The sequence below is a fragment of the Dromaius novaehollandiae genome, chromosome 1 (assembly GCF_036370855.1).
Source record: "Dromaius novaehollandiae isolate bDroNov1 chromosome 1, bDroNov1.hap1, whole genome shotgun sequence".
In the NCBI taxonomy this organism is placed as follows: domain Eukaryota; kingdom Metazoa; phylum Chordata; class Aves; order Casuariiformes; family Dromaiidae; genus Dromaius; species Dromaius novaehollandiae.
The window spans coordinates 152,584,605-152,596,720 of record NC_088098.1 but is presented as its reverse complement, the minus strand read 5'-3'; the positions used below and the strand labels follow the sequence as shown (position 1 = coordinate 152,596,720).

Below are 12,116 nucleotides of genomic sequence, written 5' to 3'. Positions count from 1 at the left end.
AAACAGTCTAAGTGTGACCTAGAAATATAGAAAAAAAAGACAGTAAAATTTCTCGTGCCACCATGGGCTTTCCTGAATGATGCTCAGGAAGAAAAATAGGGATGTAAACGGGTTCATATTAAAATTCTGATGAACAGGAAACCTGAGCATAATCTTACCCTTATAAGGAATACTTTATGAAGAAGGACTTGAATAATAGTCTAAGTCAACTCTATGATAACAGAGGATTTTTTTTTAATTGACAGTTACAGTATATTGTGTTCCTTTAAAAGGCTGCAGTTTCACAGCAGTAGAAAGGCTACTGTTTTATGCTGTCTTGATTGCCACTTACTGCCTCAGGCTTTTCCTGGATAGAGGAAAAAAAATGCACCTTCTTCAGAGCAACTGAGCATGCCAGCATGAAGAGAGGCTTCAAGAATGCGAGGTGGGAGAGGCCAAGAGGAAGAGTGAGGAAGCAGAGACCGCGGTGCAGCAGGGAATGAGACACCACCGAGAGGGGCAGGGCCAGGCACACAGCAAGGCCTCAAGTAGTTGTAATGAACTCAGATTTTTTGAGGAGCTAGAGGAGACTGCAGAATTTGCTGCAACCAGAAAGCTGGCAGAGCAGGAATAAAATTGAAGACTCATCCTTCACAATGACCCAGCGGGGCAGGCAGAAAATTACTGACAAGCCTTTTTATTTCCTTTTTGATATATTTTCCCTTTTCTGTTTTTTTTTCTTGAAGTTAATTGTTCTTATTTATATGAACAATTTATAAAACCCAGCTTTCAAGTTTAAAAGACCTTTCAGTCCTAAAAAATGCTTACATAAAATAAGACTTAAGTGAGTCATACCAAACCCTGGTCAAGTCAAGGTCTTCCCACAAGTACTTCTAGAGCCAGTGTAATGGACACTAAAAACAACCCTTTTCACATCAGCAGGGCCTACTAGAGAGAGCACTCAGTTGCGTGTCTGCAGAGACACCCTCTATTTCCAACTCCATTATTAGTCTTTTGGATGACTCTGGAACATTCCCTCTTGTAAGACAAGGATAATAGTTATTTCCTTGAAAGACCTCCCCCTGCATCCCAGCTTCTTATACTGACCAGTATTGTCTCATTCTTTCATTAGTGAAAACTGTCTGGCTTTGCATGCCTGCTCTAATCTTAAATTGCAGCCAGGAACTGCCGTCTATATAGTGTCTAATAGCTGATAGCCCTGGTATGGTGATGATAATCACAAAAAGAAACAGCAGAGGTAAGGTGCACCAGAAAGAAGAAGGAGTCTCAGTTTTGGAGCCTAAGCAACCTCAGGGGATTACCTTCATGTTGTATAGTTTGGGATCATTGATCCCTTATTCATGAACTAAAAGACAGGTGTAAAAGCCCAGCTGTATGGATTGGAGGATAAATTGAGAAGGCATACCAGTTAAGGTAGAAGTCTGTAGGCTAATTTCTCCTCAGTGAACTCAAAGCCTCACATGGGTTAGAAGTTCCCCTTTGTTATCAGGAAGGTGTATTTAAAGAGGTGGAGGAAAACTCTAATGCACATGGAAATCATGCCCCACAGGTACAATGGAAGTCACTCCTGTATGCAGAAGTCAAGCGATCTGTATACTCCCATAATAACGAGAAGAAAACAGAGCTCACATCCTTACTACGTGTTGGATAGACTTCTTAGAGAATAGTCCCAGAAATTATTAATATAAACAAGATAATAATATACCGTATCAGTCTATATCTCATTTTAGATACATAGTATTGCATATATATTCTCTTTCTTCCACATACAAATAAGTTATCCTGATTACTATTGTGATATGACTTATAATGCATCACACCTTTTACTTTAGGCATTAATTTATCATTATCAACCACTCTTCAAGCACAGAAAAATGTCATTTTTTTTTTTTGCCAGTGTTCTGTGAAACTAGACCTGCCAACTACTTCTACCGTGGAAAGAGCCCTTGCATGCTCTACTGCAGATGATGTCAGTGATTAGTTGTTATAGAGGTCATATACAGGAAGGATTTCATTTGTCCATCACCTTCAAAAAAAAATCATTTTTTATAGTTGGTAAGAGAGGCTGCCCTAAACACAAGCCTATAATAGGATTCAAGTAAGTATCACACACGGTGATTTTCCAATTTAATCCACCGCTCACAAATGACTAAGAAATCAGGAACAGATAACACTAAAGACAGACTGGTAGAAAGACAACTGAAATAGGAAAAGACATTATGAACAAGACTTGGGCTTCTATTTCTGAAATTTGGCCTTGGAATGGAAGGCTGCTGTGAAAAAAGGATGGAGTCACTCAAACAGAATCCAGCCAAACTGTTACATTTTGGGAAAGACCATGGAAGAGAAAAATGCCTTTTTTCATGTTTCTTATATAAACAGCTCTTGAATACACATACTAGAATACAATTTCTTTGGAAGGACAAGACCAAAACAATTTGGCAACACACTGATTATCTCTCATCCTCCTCAAGGCATTTTACTTGTCCAAAATGCTGACAGCTAGAGTATTATGCTCTTTTCTGAAAATCTAGCACCACACCATAATTTCTTTCCATTAAGGAGGATCAGTTATTTTTATTTCTTTTCTGCACAACTAAGAGCACTGAGGATGCCATTTCATTAGGCTGAAGATAACCTTAAGGAGCTAGGGTATTAGTAGGAATATTGTATTATTCAGAGCTATCGTTAGTAGTACTCCAGCCACCAAGTTTACAGTCCTAGCTTGTGTATGACTACTAAAGCTGCTATTTAACCATTAAGCAGCAGTAATCCAAGATGTGGCATATTCAGGGAAGTATTGCTTGGGACCGAATTAAATATCCTTGATTGATGGGCAGGGCAGCGGAGGCACTGTATTTTGAAAAAAAAATGTATATATAGCTTCTTGGTTCCCTCTTCATCAATTCTCTCCGTGTGGCTTTGGGGATCAGAATATCTTATAAAAGTTAAATTTTGATTCATGATCATCCACTCAAAAAAGTAAGCTACAAGCAAAATAACAGCAAGTGGTTTTGTTCAAAGTTCTCTCTCATATTAGAGATCAGGTAGTCATAAATATATGAGACATTTGCTTTCAAAATTCCCTCTGTGAAAAACAAAAGTGTAATAATAACTGTTCTTAAGTGTGGTCAGAAGACTGTGGATTAAAGACAATTTTCAACAACAGGCAGTAGTGGTTTGGACGTAGAACATTACAAGAGTCAGTATATAATACACAGACACCTTAGCCTCTCACAGCATTGCTCGGATGGACGTCACAGGTAGGAGGAGTTGCTAAAGAGTAGTGCCCTGCTCCTTTTAAAATAACTTGTGTAAGTACTAAGAAAGTGTAAGCATTATGTTATTACTAGAAACAATGGGTCACTGCTCTACCACAGCAGACCCTCCAACCATTTGTGAAGTGGAACATTACCAAATTATTTCATATATCAAACTTTCAGACTTTCTAGACTAAATTTAAATGTTACCTTAAGAAAAATGTTTTCTATCAGACTATCAATCCCTGAAGCTGGATAAGTTTTATGTGAAAAATTCATTATATAATTAAAAGGTCCAGTGTCATAATTCTGAATTATGTGCTCTGCTTACAGTTCCTTTTAAATCTGATCTGGTAAATTAAATCTTATATTTAAGACATTGATGTTCACTGTGAATAAAGTTTTTCAAAAAAAGAAAATTGCCTTCAGCATACTTTCAGCTTTCAGGTTAATTTATCTGTTAGAAGAATTTTTTGCCCATAATTTATTAAATTCAGTTACATAAAATTAAAGAAGATGCAAGTATATCATGTTCAGGAGAACTGGCAGATAACTATGAATTAAATATGACTTTAAAAGACAGACCTTTTATTGGGTGGTAAAATTATAAATATGAAGAAACTTGGTACCATTGTACAAGTTGGGTACTGTTAGCTTACTTAGTTTACTTTGATCTACTATGTTTCTGCAAATGCAACTCTCCCCCATCCAGGGAGCTATCTTTTTTATAGATTTGCCAAATTTGAAGTTTGTAGATCAGGCCTGAAAAACTATCTTTTCCACTTATCCATAGGAAGCCTTCTGTGCAGAGCAAGGGGGGATTATGTCATGAATTCTACAATACATATATTTTTTATTATTTTTTTCTTCAAGTCTGTAGCCTTCTCTGTGAGGAAAGCTATTCTTACATGAGTAGATGCAACGCTCTTATAAACTTTCCCAGTGAAGACTCGCACAGCTGTTCCAAAAGGAACAATATAAAATTTTGTGTCAATTCTGTATCTTCCTTTTAAGCAACAAATTGGCACTGCCAGAAATTTTCTAAGGTTCGTGCTGGTGATGGTAGTAATTGCTTTTGGGGACTTACATACAAGCAAGACATGGCATAGATTGTACCTAGTTTAAGGCTGCATGTTCTGACTGATCAGCTGGCTGCTCCCAGAAGGGGCAAAAGGCCCTGTCTCTCTTAAGTGAGGGCATTCATAAGGCAAGGAGGGCATTCTCAGACAAGTTCTCTCCAAACCGGTTGAAAAATTAATACTTTTGCCTGCTACCGACACATTCAAAATAGCTTATCGGGAGAGGGATCACATAAAATACTTTGCCTTAGGAAACCAGGAACTACAACACATAGCTAAAGCTATAGTCACCTTTTGAAAATGTCTTTTGTTGTAGACGATGTTCTGAGATAGGATAAAATAGTAGAAACCCCATCCTCATATTACAGTATCCAAATGCTACAAGAACAGGGGAAAAAAAAAAGAAAGCTCTAAGTTTCATCTGGAAAGGCAAGACTATATAAAAAGGATCCTCAAAGTGTGACCGACTTGACAGACATCTATTCTTCATCTGACATCAGCTCCTCAGTTTTCCCATCTATCAGGAAGGGAAAAAAACCCCCAACGACCCTTTTTAAACTACATCTAGATGAGTAGATGGTTTGAAGTGAGTTAAAATTTGTTAAGCATTTTTTCAGTTTGAAAGTCATAGTACAGGAATGAAAAATCCATTGACAGGTATACCAGAAAACTGAATCACAAGAACAGAAAATTTACCACACATTTAATCCACAGTTTAGATTTTAACAGCATCTTACTCTGGCTTCACATATGCAACTACAGTTAGGTAAATAGGTAAAGCAGTACATTTTCAATGCAATCATACCCAGTATTGCCACAGAGAGCTATCTCCCAACCTTAGATTTCCTTCTGCCACTGCTTTGGAGCTGATCTGATCTTACTGGGTGACCTAGGAATGTGCTATCAGAGACTTCACCGAGCGTTGGAGACCATGTGCAAAGTAGCCCTGAGACTCTCTTCATCTTCCCCTCCCTGAGACTTGGGATACAATCTCAACCCAACCTCCTCTCTCACCCACTTTCTCTTCCAGACCTATTGACCCCATACATGCAATTGTTTTGCTCTGGTGTTTTACTGGAGAGAGGGAGAACGGCCTCCAATTTGAAGCAAAAGAGAAATAAAAGACAGCAGAGAGTGAGACCCGCTTCACACTATTCCCCTTGCCACACTCTTCTTCTCAGAGCTGGGACAGAGCCGGTCAAGCCACCACTCTAACACAGGGGAATGACAATGACCAAGGCCACAACATGGACAGGTGTGGTGAACCAGGTTTGGCTGGGCACAAGATTGGGATTCAAGACAGTGCAACAAGCAGGTGAGCACACAGTTTGATACAGCAAGTATTTATAATCACAAATACAAAGACTGTAGTGGTATTGGTACAATGTCTATCCTAGTACCTACTCCTGCCTGTTAAGGACAAAGACAAGCTAGGTCATCTATGCTTCTAACCTAGACACTACCATTAGTTTACTTACTGTAGATTATCAATTAAAATTCAACCAGCATAGGTCTGATATTTCCATTTTAGTTTATTATTTTGAATTATCACTTTAGTTCTTTTTTTATATGCTGACACTTTAGTCTCCTTAAAAGTCTTTGATCCTGGAATCACATTATTCTAAGAGAATCTTTTTACTGGTTTATGTAGTCCATGTCCCATAAGCAAATGCATGCCTAAAGATACAAACCTACGCAGACTAAAAACTAGAAGGAAAATAAAATCAATTCCAAATTCATCGATGATATTGCAGGCTTCACAAGTATATCTGCATTAACAGGATCGATTAGTAAGAAATGTAGGAAAAAAATACCACATGGTTTACATTCTTTAAAGATCTTCACTGAAAAGTTTTTTAACAACATACTCAGGAACTAGTGTAAGTTGTCCATCAACAACCGGCTTTAAAAAAATTTACATCTATCATTACAAATCTAGCCTCCCTGTAACTCTACGAGAATACACTTGTGACTCATTTTTCATGTTAAAAAAAAAAAAAATCTGTCCGTGTACCCAAGAATTACTACTCTCAGTCAAAAGTCACATGCACGTTTTGGAACTTTCCTAAGGCCTTTAAATTTATAGAAGTGTTTATATTTCATAAGACATTTCATATTCATCTACATAATGCATATATTTATTTCTTGACATGCCTGTTTACTGTAATATGAATGCGAAATCAAGAACTGGTATTTTTCTCCACAGCTCTGTTAAATTCCATTTAAAATCAAAAACACCAGTTTCATCCTTAGTGCATCAATCAGTTACATTAAAATTCAACAGATTCTTTTTTTTTTTTTTTTTTTTTTTTTTACATTTTAGCAGAAACATTCAAGATCATAAAACCTGAAAGTTGACAGTGATTCATCTTTTCTAACTGTAGACACTTACTACTGTGAACAAAACACATGAGACCAACAGTAAAAGCCTAGCCCATACTTTATGGACTTCTTTACCACATTATCTTTCTTCACCATTATTACATGTAAACTTTTAAGTGTGGTAAATTGATACCACGAGAAGAGTAGCAGTTTAACACACACGGTGATAACAGACTGAAAACCAAGAGCAAAATTACCATTCTCGTAGATGTAGGAAGCCTAACAACTTTATACAGCTTTTTGGGGTTACTAATTTTCTAGTATTTTTAACGATTAAGCAAAGACAGAGCAGTACATGAAGACTAGAATTTCAGTTACTAAATAAGAGGGTTTTGTCTCTAGCCAAAGGTGTATGCAAGCTTCAGCATTGCTGGCAAATCTGACAGAAAAGTGAAACTACTGATGAAGACATTTATTCCAAAACATAAACCACTGTCAGCAAAAGCTTTTATCTATGATCAGCATTATTTAAAAGTTACCTAGAATTCTTTTCCCACCCAAAAGGTACATGCTGCTTGCTCTGTCTTTAGGACATAGCTGGTGCCAAATTTGGTGTAGAGTTCATTCTTAGAAAAGCTTGTGAGAAATCAAAGATTGCTGCAGAATATTCCCAGTTATAATTTAATTTCAAAGACTCAATTCAAAGACTTCTGGAAAAAAATACAAAAGAAAAACATAAAAAATATGGAAATGAAAAGCAAATCTGTCTAAAGTTTTGTACTGATTGCCAGTGTTAATCAAAGACTAACATATGGCAGATCTTTACATTTTAATTGCAGTTTCAATGTTACAATTAAAGACTTTCAGTAGTTACAGTACAAATGATGAATGAGAAATTAGAAATGGAAGATTAAGTTCAATTTGTAAAAGTATCCTATTTTCTATGTATGAGAACTTCCAAAAACTGAACTACTAGCACACAAGACAGAATATATTCATCGGATGCTCAGAAAACAAGCATATTAAGAGAATGAATGAAAATTGTCTTGAAAATTGATTTAAAATATAGCAGTAATATTAAAATTTAATAATTTTATATTATGGGTTGTTACTGCCAAACTTTTGAAGAAATGTTTTTATTAACACTTCCAGAAATATTACAATCAAAAGTTACAAGAGAATTTCATCCAAGTAAGGCAGGATAAAACACTAAATGTGACAAATACAAAAAAATAGCATACAAACTCTAGGAAATTCTGACATCAAAATGAAAAAAAAATCTCACTCAACACATCAATGTCAGGTTTAGTTAAAGCAAAACTTGGTTTTAGTCACTAAAAAAATAATGAATACAAAAATAAATCCATGAATTCATAAAACTCTCTGAAGAGTAAAAGGTAATACCCATAACCATAAGGAAAGGTTGGCATTACTGATCTGCTTCTCTTCTACTGAGCCCTGGTGAGGCCACATCTGGAATACTGTCCAGTTCTGGACTCCCCAGTACAAGAAAGACATGGCACTACTGGACTGAGTCCAGCGGAAGGCTACTAAAACGATTAAGAGACTGGAGCATCCCTCCTATGAGGAAAGGCTGCGAGAGCTGGGCCTGTTCAGCCTGGAGAAGAGAAGGCTGAGGGCGATCTTATCAATGTGTGCAAGTATCTGAAGGGAAGATGTAGAGGATGGGGCCAGACTCTTCTCAGTGGTGCCCAGTGACAGGACAAGAGGCAATGGGGACAAACTGAAACACAGGAAGTCCCATCTGAACGTGAGAAAACACTTCTTTACTGTGCTCTTTACTTTAACAGAGCACTGGAACAGGTTGCCCAGAGAGGTTGTGGTGTCTCCTTCTCTGGAGATATTCAAAAGCCGTCTGGACAAAATCCTGGGCAATGTGCTCTAGGTGACCCTGCTTGAGCAGGGGGGTTGGACTAGATGATCTCCAGAAGTCCCTTCCAACCTCAACCCTTCTGTGATTCTGCAATTCTTACTCAGGATATACAACTTTACTTGAAGGGGTCAAATTTCATGACTTACCTGAGTTGTTCAGAAAAACAGAGTTATTTTACTTTTTAAAAAAGTATTTAAAAATCACCACGGTTTTTCATTTTTCCTTTTTATGAATCTGCTGATATCAATGAGATTGCACATGATACACAGCAACTGAGGTTTTAATGCATTTATTTACAGAAAACAGTAAAAACAATTCCAGACAAATACTTCAAGTAACACAGGCAGCTGGTACAAATTATACAGAAAAACAATTAGATTGAAAGATACTGTTAGTGACTTATGCTTAGACTGGAGGCAAGAGAGTTATTCCTTGCCAATCCCAAATTAAATAGAATTGAATTAAGGTTTATACAGAGAAAGGCATGATCTGGATGTGTTGTCCTCTGCAGTTCTTGGATCATTAGGTGAAGAGTAAACAATTCAAACATCTTCTTATTACTTCTGCAAAAGATTATACATAAAATAATTGTCATTTGATAACTCAGAGGTTTCAAGTGAACACTAAAGGCTCTAGAACATAAGACTGTGAAGAAAAAAATACGCATTATAGTGGGAGTTTCATATCATCCTTCTGGATTGCAGGTAATATCTCTAAGCTGAAAGTTATCAATGCATAGTGAGAAAAAACTTGTCAAAATCACTAGAGAACTGTCCTTTCACTTAAGAAAGTGGCATGTAAATAGAGCATAACGAAAGCTCAAGTGATATGAAATAAGAATAAGGAATAAGGACAGATATAGGAAATACAGGATGATATTAAGGTAAACAGTAAAAAACCACAACAAAAAATTCTAGAAGAGAGAGAACTTACATTCAAGAATATTTCAAAGAAGCCTAACTATGAAGATTCACCAGCTGACAGACTGTGAGGTTTTCTTTTACTAAATACTAAACTTTAAATATTTGGGATTTCTGGACAAGTTTTACTTCTAAATTACTTCCAATGAAAATTAGATTATTTTACTGGAAAACAATTTTTTCAGAGTTTAGATTTTATTTCTAGGAAAGTCAAAAGAAAACTTCAGTTTTGCCATTCATCTTCAATTCTAACATAAAAAAGGCTGAGTTTAGATATCTGATTTTATAAATGAAACAATCCCATCAAGTAATGCAACAATGATGAGTAATGCACCAATAGTGCTCAGCAACACATTATTACTGATAAGAGGAAGGTCTTTGCTACAGTAAAATTATAAACAGTAAGTAACAGGAACAAATCTTATACAGACTAACATTTCCAAAAGACCTTAAATAGCTCAAGACTCTACATTTTATTTTTGAAGGAAACAGAAATTGATGAGACTTAGGCCTAAGTCATATAAGAGACCAAATATTTAAGAGGGCTTTCTACAGAGCACCTGAGTATAACTGAAGGTCAGAGGGAAAGGAAAGAAGGGTTCTCTTCTAAGCATTCTTGTAATCTCTATACATAAGGAACACTTGTTCTGTAGATTAGTACTTTTCAGTGTATGTTTTCTAGAAGCTGAACTAGAGGTATTTATGAGCAAATTGAGAGAACTGTCCTATGTAGCTGTGACAAACATTTTTAAGTTAACTGATAACAGAGAAAGTCCAGCATTGCCCACTGTGTAGCAAATCAACAGCAAAACAGAGATGAGTTTTTGAAAAAGGAGAAATAGAAACGCCCCCCAGTTTGGTAATGTAACAATAACCAACAGAATTCTGTGATTCTATGAATAATGATCATGATAAAAGATTACTTTATTCTGGAGAGCTTTTGCAGGATAACACAGAGCTTTTCCAAAATCTGAAGATCTAGCTTAGGAGTTCGAAGTAATACAGAACAAGTACGGAAAAAGGATTCATTACTGCAGGCTTCCAGGAAAGCCTGTAGGGAACCTGCAAAAGAAAAGAATTGGAAAGTTTCATCACCAAGGTCTACTCCCTTGAGAACAAAGGAAAACAGGAAACAGCAATTTAGACTCAAATAATTATTCTCATCTTGAGCATTTTTTTTCAAAGCTCATTTACCACAGTTCTTTCCTCTTATCATGTGATAGGAACATAAAGCTGTGCAAAATGATTCACAAGCAAATATTTTAAGCTGCTGCAAAACAGCATGGACAGGGACAGCATATGTAGAAGACAGTGTGATACTAGAGAGCTTTTCATTACCAAAATACTGTCACTGTACTGTTAAGAAACAGGCAAAATAATAACTGACATGTAAAAAGTCAGAGCTGTGTAAGAATATAGATATCAACAAAACACCCAGAAAATAGTGGATGATTTTTTTTAATATCGCCACATTGCGTAATCCTTACATTTTATCCTGTTCCCCACAATTTAATCACATTATAATACAATATGAATATCTGTTCCCTTTCATTATCGCATTCTTGGCTCTTATATTATAGATTTATAGCAAAACCATGGAGAAAAAAAGGTAAATTAACAACTGATGCTTTTTAGTAAATGCAGTATATTCTTTCATATAACATAGGGCATTCACATTAGAAGAACACAGATGTGAGGAAAATATTTTCATGTTTACCCAACGTTAAACATACTTAATATGCCACAATTAATAAGAAACTAGAATAACCAGATTACAGCACAAAGCTATAAACACAAACATTAAGAAAATTCTTTGCACATACGCTGAGTACTCTAATTTATAAATAGGATGTCAAGATGCTTTTATCAGTTCAAAAAGGAATGGATTTATTTTTTGGTTAAAATTTCCGCCCGTTCCTTCTCCAAGGACACAAAACTTATTAGCTGTAACAAGTAGCCTTGACGTGAATTTGAGGTTTTAATTTATTTCAGGAAGCTTACTGATATAAAATCATGAAGAACAGCTTATGTTACAGAACGCTGTTTGGAATAGGGCTTAAAGAAAAAAAAGGCAAAAAAAAAAAAAAAAAAACCAACCTTGGCAATTACAAGGTCAGCCTGAGAGCTTAAACAATTAACTTTTTCAGAGCAAGGGATTTGTATTGAATATTCAACATACACATAGTAACTCCTAGACCTTACTGTTAGGAAGATGATCGTTCAAAATATGCATTTTTTGCAAAGCAATGACATGTCATTTGGCTACACCAACAAATGGCGCAATGCCCTCCAAACACTGAGTATACCTTATCATATACGAAAATGTCTATCAAGTATCACAAAAGATAGCAGAATGCTGGTTTTGTAACAAAAACATGCAACGATGTATTCTCTAAGTAGTAGTTAACTTAGGAATGGAGAATCACTCTAACGTACAATTCAATAGCTAGAAGAACTGAACAAATTTATCAGGAAGACAGCAAGAGATGTCACTATAACCTGCATTTTGCCCTTACTGTGTACACACAGTTCCCAGGATAGAGTTGCCCAGGGTGGAGTTCTAACATATTTCTACTTTTTGCTGCAGAAAATAGTTTTTTACCAAAACTGTGAAATCAAAATATCAGAACTACCTGTCAAA

General features: G+C 36.0%; 1 protein-coding gene across 7 annotated transcripts in view; it reads right to left on the bottom strand.

The window, feature by feature from the left end:
• Positions 1-8,828: 8,828 nt before the first annotated feature.
• CCDC138 (coiled-coil domain containing 138) overlaps positions 8,829-12,116 on the bottom strand; it is a 38,558-nt gene continuing 35,270 nt past the window's right edge. For 6 of the 7 annotated variants that reach the window (XM_026096992.2, XM_026096988.2, XM_026096986.2 and 3 more), the window contains 2 exons: positions 10,399-10,537; positions 8,829-9,118 (listed from right to left, as the gene is read on the bottom strand). In XM_026096992.2, the coding sequence (XP_025952777.2) occupies positions 8,947-9,118; positions 10,399-10,537 (311 nt within the window). In that variant the 3' untranslated portion in view covers positions 8,829-8,946. Of the gene's footprint in view, positions 9,119-10,398; positions 10,538-12,116 lie in introns of those variants that run through there. The other variant, XM_026096993.2, reaches the window with a different exon arrangement.